At 43.6% G+C, this 22,057-nt stretch overlaps 1 protein-coding gene across 1 annotated transcript in view; it reads left to right on the plus strand.

Moving 5' to 3' along the window:
• The window catches only part of pla2g3 (phospholipase A2 group III), a 96,353-nt gene that overhangs the window by 64,953 nt on the left and 9,343 nt on the right, over positions 1 to 22,057 (plus strand). The window contains exons 2-5 of the mRNA XM_073066960.1: positions 3,624 to 4,142; positions 14,621 to 14,753; positions 15,820 to 15,954; positions 20,755 to 21,062. Of these exons, the coding sequence (XP_072923061.1) occupies positions 3,624 to 4,142; positions 14,621 to 14,753; positions 15,820 to 15,954; positions 20,755 to 21,062 (1,095 nt within the window). The remainder of the gene's footprint in view (positions 1 to 3,623; positions 4,143 to 14,620; positions 14,754 to 15,819; positions 15,955 to 20,754; positions 21,063 to 22,057) is intronic.

Raw genomic sequence — 22,057 nt, forward strand, 5'->3', positions numbered from 1 at the left:
ACCAACTCCTGCAAATAAATACATCCTCTGCTGAGCCTCTTGCAATGCAGGTCAATGCATAGCAACATTTATCCACATTAAACTGCATCTGCCATGTATCTGCCCACTCAACCAGTCTGTCTATAACATATTAGAGCCTTTTTGAATTCTCACAGCTCACACACCCTGAAACTTAGTGCCTTCAGCAGACTTGAAGATGGTGCATTTAGATCTATTTTCCAAATCAATGGGACTTCTTGTAAACAAGCTATAAGAAGAGAATTTGCTACTTAAGACGCTGCAGTAGAAATTCAGCAGGTCAGGCAGCATCTGCGGAGGGAAATGGATAGTCGAATTTTGGGGTCAAGATCCTTGACTTGGACTGTTCAACCCAAAATATCAATTGTCCCATTGCAGATAAAGGGTCTTGACCTGGAATGTTGACTATACATTTCCTTCCACAGATGCTGCCTGACCTGCCGAGTTTTTCCAGCATCTGCGGTTTGTTGTGTCTCCTTGCCACAGAAGTTGGTGAAAAAGAGAGATATACTGAATTCTGACAAGATAACTTGGGCCAGAAACATTAATTAATTTTCTTTTCACACAGGTGCTATCTGATCTGCTGCGGATTTCCAGCGTTTTCTGTTTGTATTTCAGGTTTCCAGTATCTGCAGGTTGTTTCTGTTTTCACAGATAACTTTGTCCTGCAGGCACCTGAACGAAGGATTCCCTGGGTGGAGGTGTTGTCATGAAGAAACAGCAAGCATATTAGACCTATGCCAATACACTTCCGATGAACAAAGGGGTATCATATTGAGAGGGCTTGGCAGGTCAATGCCAATGATCTCCTAGGGAAATCTAGAACTAGAAAGGTTGGAAACAGATTACTGGACTTTTATTATCTCATTCCTGCTAACCTCTATCTAACAACAACACATGAGAACCTTCACCAAGACTGGGTGTGGTCTCTGTGGTGATTGCACACTCTTGTTGTAATGATGCTACTTCGGTTACCCTGGCTATTTTGTACGTGCGAGGACTAGGCCTCGAGCTGCGGTGTTACTTGTTTACAGCCACCAGTAAGAGCTGGTGCACTCCACTGGGGACAGTGTGACGTGGAGTCCATGCTACAGACGGTGTAGTCTCACCCCCCCCCCCACTCCGCCCACTGTTCGCTCAGCAGACTGTTGGGGTCAACTGCAGATTTCTGCGGCATTGATGGCTCGAGTCGGGACTATTTATAGCATGGCTGTATCTTGTTGCTATCTTACATGTGTTTGCTATCTTGTATGTGCTATGTGTGCTTTTTGCTGTGTGTGATTGTTGGTACTGCGTTTTGCACCTTGACCCTAGAGTAACGCTCTCTCATTTGGCAGTTTTCGTGGATATTCATGAATGGTTGAATGACAATTAAATGAATTGAAATTGAAATTGAATTGACATCACAAGAATATGCACACTAGTAGCTTAATTGGCCACTGCAAATAGCCCTTCTTGGTAGGTGTGTGGTAGGATCCAGGGTGAGTAAGTATAAAGCGGGATGAGTGTAAACGGGTAGCAGATGACTAGCATGGGATAATGCGCTGAGTGGCCTGTTCCCGTGCTGAGTGACTCAACGGACTATGCACGTCCATACCCACGGTCATCAACATATGTGCACTTGGGAGCATCCTAACATGCTGCATCACTGCATGGTGTGGAAACTGCACTTCAGCAGACAGGAGGGATCTACAAAGGGTAGTTAGAGCTTCCCAAAGCATCACCATCACCAACCTACCCGCCATCGAGGACACATATACAGAAAGGTGCCGGAAGAAGTCTAGCAATATCATGAGGGATCCCACCACCCTGCTCATGGACTCTTTGTCCCACTTCCATCAGGGAAGAGGCTTTGCAGCATCTATACTGGGGCCAGCAGACTCAAAAACAGTTATTTCCCCCAAGCAGTAAGGCTGATCAACACCCACACCCACTAACCCACCCCACCACCACTACTTTACCATTTCCCGTCAGAGACACCTTATGTACAGATAGTCCTGTACCCAGCGTCGCTTTATGGACAGACAATAAGTGTATACATAAGGCAATCTTATGTATTAATATTTATTATGCTTTAATTATACTTTTTGTGCTGCATCCGATCCGGGATGATAATCATTTCATTCTCCTTTACATTTGTGTATTGATGACCGAGAATACAGAAACTTTGCTCTTGAATTACTCTAAGATGGTGGTTTGCCACATCCTTCTCAAGGGTCTTCTAGGATGGGCATTAGCATGTCAAACACATATCAAATTAATTTTTAAAATTCCCAACTTGACATTATGAATGGGAGACTGGGGTGCTTCAGGCGTGATTGGAATAGTGAACCTGATGCCTTAATGAACATCCTTGACATACTTTCTGTTTTTATATCAGCTATTAGAATCCACTCTTTTTTCCCCAATTGTACCTAATCTGAGCACTATCAGTACTGCCCAGACATACTCCAGGAATGTTCTAGATTGGCCTGACTCAGTACCTCTACAGTAATTTCCATCAAATACTCTAAATGAGCGCTGAGGCAAAAACAATATCCAAATGTCAGGTTTGTGGGAGATTTCAAGAGGCGTTTGATGCTGAATTTCTTTGGGAGGTTAAGTTCTACCCAAGCAGCCGCTGTGATTTCAGTGGAACACCTGTACAGATGGTATTCCTTAATATGAAGCTTTGTTCTGGAGCAATTTAACACACAACATGAAATTACCCCCCAAACATTTGGAGATCAAAAAGCAATTAGTTGTTTAAAATCCTTCACTCAACTTCACTCACCCACCACCGAACTGTTCCCACAGCCTATGGACTCACTTTCAATGATTCTTCATCTCCTGATCTCCATGTTCATTGCTTTTTAATTTTTTTGCATAGTTTGTTGTCTTTTATACATACATAGGTTGTTTGTCCATCCTGTTGGCAGCCGTCTTTCATGGATTAAATTGTTTCTTGCATTTGCTGTATTTGCACCTAAGATAACAAATCTCGGGGTTGTAATTGGTGGCATGTATGTAGTTCCATAACAAATTTACTTTGAACTTTTATTTCCTATGTATTAGTTCCAAACAATGTTAGGTTTTACTTCAATATCACCTGTTGAACAAGGAAGTTGGATTTTAGATTTCGGAAAAAACACAAGACATTCTGCAGATTTTGAGCAACACACACAGATTGCTGGAGGATCTCAGCAGGCCAGGCAGCATCTATGGAAGGGAACAGTCGTCGTTTCGTACGAGACCCTTCTCAGGATTTAAAAAGGAGCCAGAAGCCAGAATAAGGTGGAGCGGCGCGGCGTAGAGCGCACAGCCCGGGATCAGTGTGATTTAAAGTGTAAAGACCAAGGTTGCAGCGGTGTGGAGCGCACAGATAATGATCAGTGCGGTGAAGAGCATAAGGGAGGAGAAATAAAGTGGGAGGGGTAAATGCAAAACTTGCAGAGATAAGACGACAGCTTCCTAGTCCTATAAAATGCACACCAGTAGCATCCGTCCAGCACCAACTTAACTGCCCGTTGTAAACATTTCAGCACTTTAATTCATACTGTTCCTGAGTGCGAGGGTCAAGATGCTTGTGGGTGGATGTTTGCTCTGTCTGCTGTACTTTTGCCCAGCTGCAGGGCAGGCGGCGTGGCTGAAGGGGGGGTTAGCTACTTTGGACCACGAGAACGGGACCTTGTGCCATTTGTTGTCAGGAAACGGCTCAGTGCGTTCCTGGAGTTTCCTGGCCCGGATCGGGGGAGGGCTGGTCTTCTTCCAAACTCTGTGGAGCGGACAGGGTGAGCTGGAGCAGTGCGCGGTTCGGAGGGAGGCGAGCATCATCCGCACCTACCTGGCCTTCTGCTTCAGGACCCAAGACGGGGCGGGGGCGGGGGCGGCGGGTGGTCTCCTGGGGCTGTCGGAGCCGCGGCTTCAACGGCAGCTGAAGTTGCTGCAGCAAGTCGCAGCCGCCCGGTGCAGCCCGAGTCCCGCGGTGCCGGGCTCCCCCCGGCGGGACAAGAGCAGCGACCCGCCGGCACCCTGGTTCCACCGGCAAGGAGGCAGGGGGGCCAGTAGGAGCCGCCGAGGCTTGACCGTTCCTGGGACCTTCTGGTGTGGGGCCGGGGACTCCGCAGAAAGCTACGACGATCTCGGTAAGAACCCTCACTTCCTTGTTGGAAAGTTCAATTAAAATCTTCTCTCGGGTCGGGGCGCGCAGGAAAGCTGCGCTTTATATTCTGCACACACACCCGACGCACGCTGGTGGGATGCGCTGTTTCCTTAACGGACAACCCACAGCTGCGAACGTGACGGGAGCGCAGGTTCCCCCGAGCAGCGAGTTCGTGCCAAGATTTGCATTTACAGAGCGCTCACAACCTGGATACAAATGTCCCGAGGGTCAGGATCTGGAATAAAGGAGGAGCGAAATAGTGCGAGTTGGCCATCCGTAAGCTGGAGAGGTGACAGGTTAGTCCAAAGCTACTGCTCCATAATGCTCGACCACACACGTTCAGCTCTGGTCTCTTCATCATAGGAAGGATGTGGAAACTTCAGGGAAGAGCAGATTTGTCTGGATTGCAGAACAGATTTTAGGAGGTTAGATTGAGCAAGCTTGGGCTTTTCTGTCTGGAGCGACAGACTTGTCGACAGGTAGCGCATTTTCTCCCGGGACAGAAATGGCTGGTATTATAAGGACATAATTTTAAGGTGATCAGAGGAAAGTATGGTGATGGGAGTGGAGGGGATGTCAGAGGTAGACTGTTATACACAGAGAGTTGGGTGGGTGTGTGGAATGTCCTGCCAGAGATTATGATGGACATTTAAGAGATCTTAGATAGGAGCGCCGATGAAAGGAAACGTTGGGCAAAGCGGGAGGGAAGCGTTAGATTGGTCTTGGATGTAGGTTAGAAGATGGAACAATATCGTAGGTCGGAGGCCCTGTATGCTGGGCTGTTCTGTGCTTTGCTTGCCTTGTGAATTCAATGTTCAGGCTTTTGGTGTCATTGGTAAGGTCAACATTTAATGCCATTTTCTCCGTGTGTCCGCCGCAGCCTGAGACCCTTATTATTCTTCTGGGGAAGGCACTGTCGTGCCATTGAGCAGGGAAATCCAGAAATCTGACCCGGCAATGAGGCAAGATGGAAGCCTATTGCCAGGTCGGGGTATGGAGGGGAATCTGCCGACGGTGGTTTTCCCATGTACCCAAGCTGTGGGTTTGGCAGTTGCTGTTGGAATCCTCATGCCATGCTCGGTGGTACAAACTGTAGCCACACTGCCGAAGAGGGGCAGTTCTGAGCTATCTGATCTGCCCCGAAACTGTTCCATTCAGCACAATCCTCCTCTACCACGTGACGGAGGATTTTCTCCATGAGGACAGTATGATGGCCACTCCTAACAATTCCTTCATGGGCAGACAGATGAGGACCTGGTTGGGTAGGTGTATCCCTCTATTTCCTTCACTCATTGCCTACTTCTACTGAGGCTGGCAGGTGAATTCTTCATGACTTGGTCAGCGAGAGTCTTATCAAACACTCTCGGTGATGCGCATGGAAGTAGCCAACGCACATGATTGTGTTGCTTATCAGCCGGGTGGAGGATGTTATCCAGGAGAATGTTTCCTTGAATGTTTTTCATGATACTTGACTTTGGTGCCTCAAACCAAATCCAGTACCATCCTCATCCCTCCTGTTGAGTGCGCTGTGTGTTATCTTAAGGAAAAGGTTTATCAAAATGCATTTTGAAGAATTTTAGGTGCTCAATCCCTTTTGGACTGATTCTTATCCCAAAACTAATAGGATACTTGAAATCTAACATTTTTATTTTCATTCCATTATTGCACATCAGACAGAGACGCCGTGCCAATCGTGTAATTAGCAAACAACTGCGGAGGTTGGAAATCGGGAATAACAAAACTTTGGAAATACTTAGCAGGTGGAGAGAAAAGTAAATCCTAAGGTTATACGTTGATATCTTTCAACGGAACTGAAATAATCAGACTTATAACATGTTTGAAATTGCATAGAAGTGTGAGAGGTGATGTAAACAAAAGGAATCTCTGTCAAGAGAGAGAGAGTGAATGACGCAAGTATTGGGGCGCTGGCTGAGAGAGGGTGGTGGAGTTTTGCTGATCAGTTTGGAGGAGATCTAAATACAGTGAAACTCCGGTAATTGGGCACTTTCAGGACTTTGATACTGGACTGGCAAATTTGGAAATGAGTAACAACTCAAGAACATTTACAATTTCATTGGTATTATTGTAAGATTTCTAGAGTGAGTTGGAAGTGTGGCTCCTGTGAGATAGAAGGGAGCCTGGTGGGTGTGGGGCTAAATGGTTGTGATGACCAAATCATCAGATAGTGGATTCTTGGAGGTTCACTGTAGAGTAGGGGTTCCCAACTTATTTTATGCCGTGGACTAATACCATTAACCCAGGGGTCCATGTCCCCAGGTTGGGAAATCCTGCTGTAGAGGAAGATTAACAAAAACAAAGGTAAGATCAGCTGCAGATGCCAGAACCCTGAAAAACAGCGAGTTAAGGATCTATTTTGGCTATATCTATGGAGAAGGGATTTTTGGTACTTATAGTAAATCATCCCACTTCATTGTTGTAATGTTCAAATTTAATTGTCATTCAACCATACTCATATGTACAGCTAAATGAAGCAATGTTCCTCTGGGGCTAAGATGCAAAACACAGTACAGGAATCACACACAGCACACAGAGCATATCGTTATGATAGCACATACAGTCACTTAATAATATTTACACAACTCCCTGAGTGACATGGCCTGAAGATTGATTGCACTTGGGATGTTGTCCTGGAGCAACAGTTCAACAAGAACCAGCACAAAGCAGTTTCAAAGAAAATTGGTTTCCTTTAACCAATATCATTAGCAGTTCCTCTTCTGCATTGCTGGTTCAGCTCTGGAAAGCCATGGACCAGCCTACTTGCCTCTCTTCCATTTTAAACTTGGATTCTTCATTCAGGTTTTTGCCTATCTGACAACTGGTGACTTGTGGAATATTGCTTGGTTACACAAGCTCATTGAGATATTTTAATGTCACTAAGGAGTCGGTATGAATCTGTATTTTTAAAGTTGGTCTGATGTTGAAAATGAAAATATCTTTTCTCAATTTGCTTTCTCAAACTTCTCTTAATTCCTAGCATATCTTTTATGTTTTAACTTCTACCATCTTAACGAAGTTTTATTTAGTTCCAATGACCAGATACCCCTCTTTTCAAGCATCATCTTAATTAATACTTTCTACAAACAGCTTCTTTTACTGATATTTTTCATAAAGTAAGGCACAAAGAACTGCGTGTACTATTCTAACAGCAGCTCGTTCACGATGGCTTTAGATTTAGAACAGCCATGTCCTTTATTGGGTGGCGCGGTGGAGATACGTCTCCACCAAATGAGGTTTAAGGTGCTGTTTCCCTCCGCCAGCCTAATTGTAAACCTGTGTGTGTGCGTGTGGATGGGTTGACAAAGGGGCTCGTTTTGTTGTTGTTGTTACCATTGCTGTTGGCACTATTCAGGACAGGCTATGTTGATGCCAGGAAGTGTGGCGACACCTGTGAGCTGCTCCCTGCACACCCGTGGGTGTGTTGATCGTTAACGTAAATGTCACATTTTACTGTCAGTTTCGACATAGCACATGATTAATAAATAGGTGGCAGGGTGGAGATACGTCTCTACCAAAGGAGGTGTGAGGCGCTCCTTCCCTCCACTAGCCTGCAGGTCACCCTTGGGCAAGGTGTATGACCTGGTTAGCGCCCCCCCCCCCCCACCCCCGGTCAGGGTCACGTGAATTCACGGGAGCAGGAGGTGGATGGTCGTATGAACAGCCGGTGCATATCACAAGTCCTGGTTATGTGACCACTGACACCAGGCAGACAATCTCTGAAGAGTATTGATAATGTGGTCGGGGTCACCCGTCACACTGTCCAGAAGAAGGCGATAGCAAACCATTTCTGGATAAAAAATTGCCAAGCACAATCATGGTGATGGAAAGACCATGATCGCCCACATCATAGGACACGGCGCATCACGAATGAATGAATGACGTCTGTGATACTCTGGAGCTGATTTTGAAATCCAGGGTTCCCTTGGTTTATACATCGCTGTTGAACTACTTAACCGTTTGGTTTGAGCATAAGCAGCGGGAGGGGTAGTCCCCATAGCTGTCCTGCCAGGGAATGAAGTTGTGCTTCATCTATCCTTTCACCTTGTCTACTTTCCTTCTGACCTATTCTCTTTTAATTTCCACTGCAATCCAATTTTAGCCTTGAAACATTCAGTGATGTAATATTCTCTGGTTACGTGCCCCCTTCCCCGCGTTAAATAGCTGGTCCTCTACCTTGAGACTAACTCCCTTTATTCTAGACTTCTCGGGAAAAGGTCCCATAGCGTTTACCTCATTAGGGGACCTGGACTCTCTAGGTAGAATTTAAACAGCAGTACAAAGTGACAGCACACAAGACCTCAGCCCACTCACATCAACTCTCCTGCATTCTGAATCAATAACCATCGAGTCCCACACTGGAAAATGAGTGTGTGGATTCTGAGTAAGGACAAGGACTTGACCACTGCTGTGAGTGGCCCAGATGGGAAGCAAGACGTGCATACTCATAGCCCTGGCTTACCCACCAACTTCTGCTCAACGAACGGACAACGTGATGGAGAGTGTTCGGTGAACACATTTCTCTCTCTCTCTCTCTCTCTCTCTCTCTCTCTCTCTCTCTCTCTCTCTCTCTCTCTCTCTCTCTCTCTCTCTCTCTCTCTCTCTCTCTCTCACACACACACACACACACACACACACACACACACACACACACACACACACACACACACACACACACACACACACACACACACACACACACACACACACACCCTTGTCATTCTGCTGTCGTTGTGCTGAGTGTGTGCATTTCAATGTCTTCCCCCGTATGTTCTCATAATGGGTCGTAAAGGGTTGCCTTTATGGTGCCATTCCCACCATACAAGGCGGACTATTTCATTTCTTTAGTAATAGGGATGTGTAAATGTGTAAATGTTGTTTGTATACTGTATTTAATGTATATACTTCTGTTTATTTTGTAATATGATTGTAACTACATTGTGGGATGCATCATATTCTAATTCATGTGTCATCTTAAGTTAACTTTGTGGGTCATTAAAGATGGTGTATCTTGATGCCTAATAAACGGGGCTTATTAGTGTGTGTGTGTGTGTGTGTGTGTGTGTGTGTGTGTGTGTGTGTGTGTGTGTGTGTGTGTGTGTGTGTGTGTGTGTGTGTGTGTGTGTGTGTGTGTGTGTGTGTGTGTGTGTGTGTGTGAGAGAGAGAGAGAGAAATAGATACTGTAGACAGATAGGGGCTGTCAGGAATTCACACTGGACAAAGTATGAAGCTATTATTGCATTTGCCGGTAGATATATTTTTGTAAATATTGGCAGTTCTCTTTTCACTGTTCTCGCTAATTTTTGTAGCACACCTAATAAACACCCTTGAAGTAAAGTGCTAAGTGACTCCAGCCAATTTCCCCTTTGGTTATAACCACGTATCTAACAGTCGACGTGAGAATGCTTAGCACCTCTGAAACCATTAAACTCTGTGGCCAATACTCAGGACACCAGGGAGAGGGAGGACTTCTGCATTTAAGAATCTGTGGCATCTTCGGAATAGTGATTCTAGTCCTTACATCACTCACTTCAGGCAAAAGCTCTATCAGGTTGCCAGTAATAAGGTGCTGAGACTTGTATATAAGGCAGCGGAAAGTGACATAATTTGCCTAAAGGGCATTTTTAAAGTGGTGGTGGGATGTTATGTAACTTATATGGCATCATCATACTTTTTTTCTCTGTGGTAATTTTATTTTTGGAATTGACGTTTTTGCACTTGGCAAACCAGTAAAAGAGATAAGTGACCAATGTTCCCTCTATTTTTTTACAACTGTGCAGTCCAACTATTGCTATGAGCAGGAAACTTTTATCTAGCCTGAAAACTGTGTGTCATTTTAAATGTTTTTTAGTACATATTAGAATGAAAATTCAAAAAGCACGCACTTTTGATTTTATTTATTAATTGAAGGGTATAGTGAAATTCAGTACGACAGAGAGGATCCTTCACCTGTTCTAGCTGTCCAATTCTAGCTGTGCGGCAGCAGTTCAGACACTGAGCGGCCACGCAGCTTAGAGGAAACCCTGCAAGGTGGCAGGAAATTTTCTTGCAGCTGATGCTTGCGTGTAGGAATGTGCCTTTCCATACCTGTCAGTGTTTTTCTTAGAACCTCACAAGCTCCATTCTTGTCATGCAAAATCACCTAATTAGAATTATTGCAAAATATTCCTCTTTATTGCATGCGGTAAGGAAGCAAGAAACTTCAGATGCAAGAAATGTGAATAAAAGATAGAGAATACTGTAAACACCAAACATCGGCAGAGAGAGGAACGGTGGATATTTCAGATCTGACAACATATCGGAACAGGGCTTGTTTACACTTTAGAACGGAAATGGCTGGAGAGAAAATGGATCACCTGCGATGGGATGGAGACCAGATTGTTTCAAGTGGTATGGAAGCAAAAATCAAATGACAGGAGGAACTCAGTAAGTCAGGAAACATTTGAGGAAGTCAAGGGGTGGTGGATGTTCTGTGCAGAGTCCGCATCAGGTTGCGGGTTTCTTAATCTGCCTGGAGGAGATGTAAAAAGTATAAATTGAGTGACCACGTGGGTTTCCTCTGGGACCCCCGACCACGTGGGTTTCCTCTAGGATCCCCCGACCACGTGGGTTTCCTCTAGGATCCCCCGACCACGTGGGTTTCCTCTGGGACCCCCGACCACGTGGGTTTCCTCTAGGATCCCCCGACCACGTGGGTTTCCTCTAGGATCCCCCGACCACGTGGGTTTCCTCTGGGACCCCCGACCACGTGGGTTTCCTCTAGGATCCCCCGACCACGTGGGTTTCCTCTGGGACCCCCGACCACGTGGGTTTCCTCTGGGTCCCCTCCCCCCCCGACCACTGGAGTTGGTGCTTCAGTTTCCTCCCACAGTCCAAAGACGTACTGGTGGGTAGGTTAATTGCTCATTGTGAATTGTCCATTGACTAGGCTCGGGTTAAATTGGCGGTTGGCGGGTGGCACAACTCAAAGGGACAAAAGGGCCTATTCCATGCTGTATCTCAATAAATAAATGAACAATCCTGGGCAGCACCTGTGGAGAAGGAAACAGGCTGATGAACCCCACATCCATCCCCCCCACCAACAATTGACTCCCAAGACCCTCCTCTTTTTCCTCATGACCACTCCACCCCCTCGCAGTTAGTCACCATTCGTGGTTTGGTGAGGTAACTCCTCATTGGTCCTGCCGAAGGGTCTCGGCCTGAAACGTTAACTGCTCATTTCAACGGGTGCTGCCCGACCTGCTGAGTTCATCCAGCTTGTTTGTACGTCCTTATTGGTCAGTTGTCAACTGTTTATAACATTACTAACAATCCACACAGAGTAGAGGAGAAACCAAAACGATTGAAAGTTACCTGCAGAGAGAAAATAGAGAGAGTAATGTTCATGTTATCAAACCCAAACCAGATCATTGAGGAATGTAGAGGGAGGCTCATTGGAAGTACAAATCCAGACGACCCAAGTCTGTCACAAGACCTGCAGGCCAATGTGGCAAGCCATGGAGCACTGGACTCCTGGGTTTCTGGAGTACATGTTAATTGTTGTCTTAACGAGAGTCGTTAAGCCCTTGTGCTTTCTGTTTAATCTTGACAAGTTTATTTTGACTGACATGGGTTTTCTGCCTACTGTGATTATTTAAAGTGGACTCCTGCTTATCACTTACCATGGGGTCCTCGTTTTGAGAATGATTTGTCTCGTGGCCTCGCTCAGGCAAGTCACTGATGTTCTGTTGAAATTCCTACGTATGAATTTGTTTCCATGTCCACATGGGAGTCTGTCATTCCTCTGCACCTGGGTTCAGTCATTTAAGCACACACTGTGACAAAATCAGTGTGCTGATTCACTGCGTCCAGTTTTTGGACATCTACACAAAGAGAGAGTCTGGATTTAGGTATTGCCCATGGCGACCAGGAATGTGGCAAGCTTGATCCTCGCTTAATAATCTCCTCAAGCATCACACTCAGGGAATGAAATAGAGAAATCAGTAGACCTTTCCATTACCTGTTACATTCCAGCATCCACTGGAAAAGTCTAGATCCTAATAGGTAATGGGATCAGGATCAACTGTAATCTGTACATTTCAAAACCCTGTTAATGCTTACAGAGCAGGCTATTAACAAAATACTTCATAAAACCAGAAAGTATAGGAAATGCTCAGTAGGGCAGTCTGCATTCTAATTGACTAGCATCGACTTACTTCCATGACTTTTTGTCTGTATTTTTGCATTTCAATGATGCATATTTCTTGTAATTTTTATTACCAATATTATGCACAGTTTCTGGAAATGAGATTGGACTGTTAATATTTTTCTTGTCGAAGTGTGGACTTCCTGTTTATGTCTTGGGAAGGGTTTGGATGCAAACTTGAGACTTCTCTTCCAAAGCTGTTTAATTTCCAGCAGGCTCATAATATCTCACTCATAATAGGTGAAACTGAAGGAGTGGTGTGATTTAAAGAACATCTTGTGGGTTCTCCAAAGTACTGGAAACATTTGGAATAGTGTAGTAACTCACCTGCTTCATTAAATTTTGAAGGGGAGAGACCTCACTTTGCAGATAAAAGCTCTCCATATGATAAAAGGGAGGAATTGATGAAGCCAATACCTTCCATGCAAATCCCTTGTTGTCTGATGTTTAATTTATCCCTTTCCAGGTCTATATTCAAATTGTTCACTTCAAAAGAATCATGGGCTATCGGACACAGCTAACTTACAAGGCTGATGACAAAGGACCATTTGAATCCCAGATGTGTTTGAATCCCATTACAGGAGTTAGGGAATTCAAGTTCTTGTTCATTCATTATGTGCTGTAAGTGATCATGGTCTTTCCATGATCATGATTATTCTTGGCAATTTTTTCCACACTAGTAGTTTGCCATTGTCTTCTTCTGGGCAGTGTCTTTACAAGACGGTGACCCCAGCCGTTATCAATACTCTTCAGAGATTGTCTGCCTGGCATCAGTGGTCGCATAACCAGGACTTGTGATATGCACCGGCTGCTCATACGACCATCCATCACCTCCTCCAATGGCTTCATATGACCCTGATTGGAGGGCTAAGCAGGTGCTATACCAATTGCCCAAGGGTGACCTGCAGGCTAGCAGAAGGAAGGAGTGCCTTACACCTCCTCTGGTAGAGATGCATCTCCACCACACCCACCCAGTTGTTCCAAAAATTTAAACTTAAAGGTCCCAATCAATGCTGCTTTGGTATATGACACCAGCCCCACCACTGTGGTTTGGCTTTTGATTGAAGGTGGATAATAAAGACAGGCCATGAAATGATCTTCATCCAAATGCAGGCAGTCCCCGGGTTACGAACGAGTTCCATTTCCAAGTCTATCTTTAAGTTGGATTTGTATGTAAGTCAAAATAGGTACATCCGGTATTATTTTGCGTTAGTTAGTCAAACGTTTGTCTTAGTATATAGTATATATTTTACCTTTCTATGCATATAAAACACATAAGAAATTTATGTATTTCAATAATTAAACCACTGTGTTGCTTAGTAATAATTGTAGCTTTCATGGGGCAGGGCCTTTCACATGCTCCATTATTCTCAATTCATCCTTTAAAATTGTTCTGATCAGTGACCAACTGTAGCCCAACACTTTTCCAATGACCGACGGCATCTCACCTCTTTCCGATCGCTTTATTATTTCCACTTTATTTTCAATTGTGATCGTTTTCCTTTTCTTTGATGCATCACCAGCACTTGCATCAGATTTACACTTTGGAGACATGGTTACAAAGGTAATTAAGAGAAAAATTTAAGCCAAATACAAAGTTACACCCTCAGCACAGTGTTAACGGCAACGTGATCCGACTTAAAATGCTGAGACAGCTTTCCACGAGGCAGTGAACCGCTGAAGCTGCGCAGTGTTTTCATGAGCGTCACAATGTAGTGTGTGCGTTCGTTATTACGAACCATTGTATTTAACTCGGATTTTCAATATAATAGGCTTTATGGCAGGCCATTCGTAAGTACGAGTTGTCCGTAAGTCGGACGTTCGTAACTCGAGGATTGCCTGTATCTACTCTCCATGCTACACTCTTAAAAAATAATTTACACTGCCTTGCTCTTGACCTCTGTACCTGACCTTAGAACAGGGCTTCCCAGCCTTTCTTTTATGCCATGGACCAATAGCATTAAGCAAGGTGTCTATGGACCCCAGGTTGGGAACTCCTGCCTTAGAATGATCAGGAATAGGGAATACAACCTGATTGATTCCTCATGCTCCCCCCCCCCCCCCCCCCAAATCTTCCTCCACTTCAGCCTGGAGAAACTAGCATCACTCTAAAGCAACGACACCTTGTGTTACCATATTCTATAAACTGGCAATGTAGAAACCATTTTCTTTTCAGCATTGATAGAACTCTTTTAACATACTAATGTCACTTATGATTGTACACTTCCAAAACCATTTGTAATCTTTTCCCCTCTCTTCAGGAACATTCAATTGGACAGATGCCTGCTGCAGAGAACATGACCATTGTGAACATACAATAGCTGCCTTTGAATACAACTATGGAATGCTAAACTTCAGGTTGCACACCATATCCCATTGTGATTGTGATTATAGGTAAGCCTGAAGCCAGTGTCTAGAGGGTTAGACCACCACTGGAGAAGATGAGCTAAATCAAAAGAAATTAATTTAGTCACGGGAAGCGAAAAAAAAGGAGAAAATGGGTGGGAAAGGGTTGATGTACCTTTGATGGGTTTACTGGGTGGATGTACAATGCTATATGGATGGGTGTCTCAATGAGCACATGTGTGCGAGGACTCTAGGCGTAATACAGGGGAAAAGCAAGCTACTTATGCAGAGGACTAACATGGTTTGGAGCAGGAATTGGGAGAGAATAGGTGATTAAAGTTCAAAGTAAATTCATTATCAAAGTACACATATATCACCATATACAACCCTGAGATTTATTTTCTTGCTGGCATACTCATCTCATTAAATCCATCATAGAATAATATCCATAACAGATGAGCTGTAGGTAGTATTTAAAGCATTATAACAACCATGCAATTAGGCCCAATGCATCAAACAGCATTCTCCTGTGTGATTACAAAATGAGGATGATGTTTATTTTGGCTGGGGTTTTCTGAACCAGGGTGCTCAGTTACAAAGTAAAGCACTGAATGTCTTCACCCAGGGGTGATGGATCTAAGTAAATTTGAGGGCAATAGGGGCTTAGTTGCTCAGCATATTCAATGCAGAAATTGATAACTTTTGGATAGGAAGAGAGTTGAGGGCTGGAAGTTAGTCTGTCTGGGGTAAAAGGTCAGTCATGGTCCTATTGAATGGCAGAAGGGCAGGATGGCCTGCTTAAAAAAAAGTTACCCAGGAGGGTAAACATTAGAGCCGGTGTGGCCAAATAAAAATAAGGGGAAGAAGCAGAGAGAAAATAAAAGAAGTGCATGTTCTCGCTAGCTTGACCATAAGACCACAAGACACGGGAACAGAGTGAGGTCACTTGGCCCATCAAGACTGATCCGTGGCTGATTTATTTTCCCTCTTTACCCTATTCATCTGCCTTTACCTGGTAACCTTTACCCCTTATTAATTAAGACCTATCAACCTCTGATTTCTTATAAAATGGCCTTCAAAGAATTCTTTTTAGCTTTACTTTCTATCTTTCCAGGTTCAAGAAATGTCTCCTAGATGTCAATAACACCATCTCCACAATGGTTGGAGTAACATATTTCAACATATTCCAGATCCCTTGTTTCTCTCTACAACCAGTCGACCATTGTATGAAGAAGACTTTGTCGAGCTCGTGAGTCTGCCAATGACTTTTCCCTCTTCTTTCCTATCTATGTGCTGGTGCTATCGCTCGGATGTATTCATGGGTACCGATATATTGCAAAGTTTCTGTTCCTGATCAGATAATCTTTGAGACTTTACACGTACACTTTCAGCACTGAGCTTTGCCAATATGGAGCATGTATTAGGGGCACAGCCAGTCAGTTGAGCCGAATTCCCATCCATCAAACTGATTGGAGCAGGGCAGACCAAAGGGAGAATAGATAGACCATAAGACCCCAAGATAGAGGAGCAGTATTAGGTTATTCAGCCCATCGAGTCTGCTCCGCCATTCCATCATGGTTAATTTATACATACAATGGATGAAATGCCTATGCCTCATCTCCTTTCGTGGCATGGCAAGGGTTAAACTGCCATCTCTCTCCTACCCTAACTGCCAGTTCTTTGCATCGTTATTCGCGCCCACATTTCTTTCAACTCACATTGATCCTTCAGTCTCCCCGTTGCCAAACCAGATTCTCACAAATACAAGAATCCATTCATCATAATGCCTACACTTTCCTCTTTCTTTCTTTGTTACACTTTGATATAATTTAAAATGTTAATTTAAAGAAATCAGATGGAAGGATGTATTTCGCTAATGCAAGAAGGTAGCAATCAGTGGATGTAGCTTGAAGGTTCTTTTGTTCTCTAGGTAGATTAGAGAGGATTAAGGACAATAAATTCACCAAAAAGATAGTTCACAACCTGAAAGGGTAACAGAAGCAGAAGCATTTATCAGATATAAAAAACAATCAGTTAATCTCTCACAAAATGCTGGAGGAGCTCAGCAGGCCAGGTAGCATCTATGGAAAAGTGTATAGTCAATGTTTTGTGCTGAGCCTGAAATGTCGACTGTTTACTCTTTTCCATCCATGTTGCCTGGCAGCACACGCAGATTTTCTCCTGTTTACAGTTTAATCTCTGACAGTTTGCTGGTAATGGTCTCCTTCAGTGCTCCCGAGTGCTTCGAGATATTCGAGCATGATACTCCTGATGTTGTTGAGCAACAGGTGAAAACATAAATGTACAAACACACAAACTTATCTCCAGTGCATTAGCCTAGATGGTGAGCTAGCACTCATGACCCAGTTGCAGAGGGAACCACGGTCAAGCTGTCCATTTGCAAAGATATCGCACATTGCAAGAGAGATGCCTGAACTGTAATCAGGAGAGGGAATACTGGAAGAGTTTATTTTGCATCCCACCCCACCTCTGCATTTCCCACAGGTTTTAGAATAAGACATCATTATGGAGTCATTGTGGCACAACAGAGAAATAGTACAAATTAATTTTTGTCCGAGGCAGACACACGCAGGGTATGACTGCCATGTAGATGAGCTTTTTCTCCAGCAGAAGTACATTATGAATCAGGACAAGCGTAAGTTAGCAGACTTCAATTAACATAATTTATGTGTAACTTACATGTGAGCAAAAATAAATGACAAAATAAACAGTGACAGTAGGGCAAATTTGAAAGAGGAAAATATATAACTTGAAGCAGTGTTAAGGATTTTCAGGTTGTGCACTTACACTAATCCCATTTGCTTGCATTGGTCCTTATCCTCAATGCCTTGCCTACTTAAATGCTGGCAAAGATGACTCCACCACCTCCTCCGGCACAGAATTCAAGACAGCAACCACTTTTCCCTCAAATCCCCTTTGAGACATTTTCTTCACCTTAAACCTTCATCTTCTTGTTTTTGGTAGTCCTGTTATTGGACAAAGATTCTGTCTACCTATCTGGGGTTCTTAAACTTTTGGATACCTCTGTCAGGTCACCTTTGCCCCACAGAAAAGAAACTCAGTCTGTCCAATCTTCCCCTGTATCTAATGTCCAGTGTCTGGATTGGGTGACCCCAGCCATTATCAATACGCTTCAGAGATCGTCTGCCTGGCGTCAGTGGTCGCATAACCAGGACTTGTGATCTGCACCAGCTGCTCACACGACCATCCACCACCTGCTCCCATGGCTTCACATGACCCTGATGGTGGGGGGCTAAGCAGGTTCTTCACCTTGCCCAATGGTGACTTCCGGGCTAGTAGAGGAAAGGAGTGCCTTACACCTCTTTTGGTAGAAATGTATCTCCACCCTACCACCCAAATCAATTGCTGCTAATCCCTTAGTATTTTCTCCAGTATATTCTTTACCAATGGCATAAGGCTTGTGGCTAATAAGCTTATCCCAGCTCCCCTTGCGGGGGCATCATTAGCTACCCTCCAGTCCCCTTTATAACACTCCCAATTGTTAGCTGTCACTTTACCCAAAATCAGCTCCCAGTCTCATTTTATGTCTCTTACAATATTGAAATCAGTGTCCACACACCCCACCCCATCCATCAACCTACCTGATTCTAAATCTGAAGCTGAGCGACTATCTTGCCCCTTACCACAACTACATTGAAACTTATAGAATTATGGTACAGGTCCACAATCCCTTATCCAAAATCCTTGGGGCCAGTTGCATTTGGGAAATCAGAATTTTTTTGGATTTCAGAAAATTGCTAATCATATTGATAATTAACCTGGCTCAGTGCGGGTGGACTTTAGGACCCGGGGGAGCTCCAGACCTACGCACATCCTCCCGTATACTTTAAATCATCTCTAGATTACTTATAATACCTAATACAATGTAAATGCTATGTAAATAGTTGTTATACTGTATTGTTTAGGGAATAATGACAAGAAAAAAGTTTGAACATGCTCAAACGAGTGCTGAAGAGAGAACGTTTAGGTTTTCCCAATCTGTGCTCTTTTACAAATACTATTATTTTATTTACAGAATAATATACTGATAAATGAAATAGTGGGATAATTATAGACCATAAATACACTAGTACATTTTATTTCCAACAAAAACATTCAATAAAACATAAAAATATACAGCTTCAAACGAACCGAATCAAACACATGGTAAATGACTTATTGGAATAAATGTAGAACGTAAATACTCTAGGACATATACAGGTTCAAACTAAGCTAAATACGTACAGGTACCTCTAGTTAAGTTGCATTACGTCTGGCAAACAAAGCTAAATACTCTACAGGTACCTGGTGGGCCAGGAACAGGATTTTTAAGTTATGAAGCAGCACTACGACAGACATTGTTTTTAAAGTCTTCTTAAAGTGTCATTTGTCTCATTAACATAGGTTTATGTCTAAGCAAATAGGGGTATCTGCAGCTCTTTTTGACATTTTCACTGTGAAATTAAACACAAAGTCAACAGTGAACACAAAATATCAGCGAACAGCAAATGCAGGTGTAACCAGTACGAGCGCTGAGCCACAACTGACGTCTGGCGGCCTCTGCTAGTGCTGCCATGTCACACCTGAGTGATGTCAGCTGTTGGCATGCCAAACAAGGCTTGTTACGACATGCTCCACACTCCACGGAAAAAAACTTTGGTTTTCGGAGCCTTTTGGATAAGGGATTGGAGACCTGTAATTGTTGCCAGGATGTTTTTCAACACCAGCCCATCTTCATTCCTTAAAATAATGTACAGTACTGGTTAAACTTAACCCAGTAAGTTTAAAGAGTGCAGGAAAAGGAGGAGGTGGCTTTAAAGGGAGTGCAGGGTCTAGGCCCAGAACTTGAGTAGGGCAGGCAGCACATTTTACGTGGTGCACCCACTTCTACGTTGATGAGACCTGTCCTAAACTAAGGGACCACTTTGAATAAGACTCATCTTTTTCCAATCTTGATCTGAATCAAATGAGTAATTTCAAGTTTTGTTTTCTTATTGCTGTCATTTTGCCATGAATTCATGAGAACATTGAGGAGAATGCAACTTTACTAAGGTACATAAAAGATTTCCTACTTTAGACCATAAGGCCGTAAAATGTAGGAGCAGAATTAGGCCATTTGGCCCTTCGAGTTTGCTCCACCATTTCATCGTGGTTCATCCATTTTCCTCTCAGCCCCAATCTCTCACCTTCTCTCCCTATCATTTCATGCCCTATCCAATCAAGAATTTATCAACCTCTGCCTTAAATATACGTAAAGACTTGACCTCCGCAGCTGCCCGTGGCAATGAATTCCAGATTCACTTTGGATAATGTTAGCAAATAAATTGAAAAAAATATTAATTCACAGTATGACCTTCATCATGAATGAGGAGACATTTTTGAAACCTTGAAATAATTAATGGGTTATATATTGCTGCACTACCTTCAGCAGTATGTTGAGAATCTGGCATGAAACATGCCACAGCTTGATATTCAGTGAATCAGAACCAGGTCTGTCATCACTGACATACGCCATGAAGTTTATTGTTTTGTGGCAACAGTACAGAGCAAGATATAAAAATTACTAGAAGTCACAGAAATAAATAGAAAGAACACAAAAGTGGAATAACAATGTAGTGTTGATGGATTCGTGAACCATTTCAAAATCCGATGGCAGAGCAGAAGAAGCAATTTCCTGCAATGTTAATGGTCGTAATGAGAAGATCGTATCCCCCAAATGGTGATGGATACTACCTTCTTGAGGCACCATCTCATGAAGATGTCCTCAACGATGGGGAGGGTGGGGCAGGGGGAGCGCTACACCTGAATGACATTTCCATGTTTGTTGGCGCCCTGGATTTTAACTTTGATTACCACCCTAGTATGTGTTGGATTTAAGGAGGCTTTGTGTGGAGATTGTGCTACAGGAGAACTAATCAGGGAAACAGGATTCGGATAGGAAAAACTTCTCTTCAACTGCATATTAACGAGCTTGTCTCTGTGTGTCTCTCCCTTTCCCTTTCCATTTCCTAATCTGTGCTTCTAACAGTTGCCATGCTACTGAGCTGACACACCAGGCTTTTGTACAGTCTCCATCACCGTACGATTACCCCCACCCCACAGTGGATGACAAAGTGGGACAGCTGCCTGTGTCCACAGAAAGGCCCGCAACAACAAGCAGAGTGAACAAAATTGCCAGCAGTGTCTCGGTCGAATTTGTTTATCCAACTTCACAGCAAGGAGCAACGCAGAAGTCTCAAAAGAGCAAAGATAAATGCAGAAATTGCAGTGGTCGCCAGAAGCTGGGAACCAAAGATGCTTCTCAAAATACCTTGAAGTCGAGGACAGAATTTGGAGGTATGGATTTTAACCATGCCATTGAGCAGAATTCAAAGGAAAATGCATTTCTTGTTGACCAGGAGGAAAACAGTTTTTCCATAAAACTCTTCCAGAGAAATGCACCATGCACGTGGTATTAAGTCTATTGGTTTGGTTGAGAGTATCCATCCATAATTTTTCTTTCCTGACAGAACTGAGCACAAACCAAATTTTCCAGACAGGAAATCCTTTCCTACCGATTCAATGTATCAGAGTGGAAGCTGCAATCATTTGGGAGTGCCTCTGATTCTCAGTCTTGGCTTCTTATTGGATATCTTCGGACAGGAAAGAAAGGATAAGCGCTACTTTAAATGTTCCGTTGTTTGATTTATTTAGATGTAGAACAGCTTGTAACAACTTGATACAAGGTAAATAACCCGCTACGTGGCAGCACAGGAAGACTGCAACATGAGATGTCCCAGTGATCACAGCTGGAAGTCTTATACCAGCAATGTCACACTGTGCAATTCTAGCTTCCGTGCACTTAGTTTTAAAAACTGAAACATGCACTAATATAACTTCATATTTTAAATGTATATCACAATAAAATGTCAACTTTTATTCAGTAATGTAGTTCCTGAGAAGATAAATTTACAAGTGCAAAACTAGAATTAATGTAAAACTGTCTCCTTTTTCCTGAATCTAATCAATTTCTGCTTTATTTTATTTGCAAATCACAATGATTTTCACCATTTCCCATCCCTGTTTCCCTCTCTCATCTTATCTCCTTACCTGTCCATTACCTCACTCTGATGCTCCTCCCTCTTCCCTTTCTTTCATAGTATTTTGACCTCTCCAATCAGACCTTCTCCAGCCCTGTATCTCTTCCACCAATCAACTTCCAGCTCTTTACTTCACCCCCACCCCCTCTCTCGGTTTCACCTATCACCTGCCACCTTGTACTTCTTCCTTTCCCACCCCCACCTTCTTACTCTGACTTCTCCTCTCTCTTTCCAATCCAAATGAAGGGTCTC

Source organism: Hemitrygon akajei, chromosome 14 (genome assembly GCF_048418815.1).
Source record: "Hemitrygon akajei chromosome 14, sHemAka1.3, whole genome shotgun sequence".
NCBI classification, from domain to species: Eukaryota; Metazoa; Chordata; class Chondrichthyes; order Myliobatiformes; family Dasyatidae; genus Hemitrygon; species Hemitrygon akajei.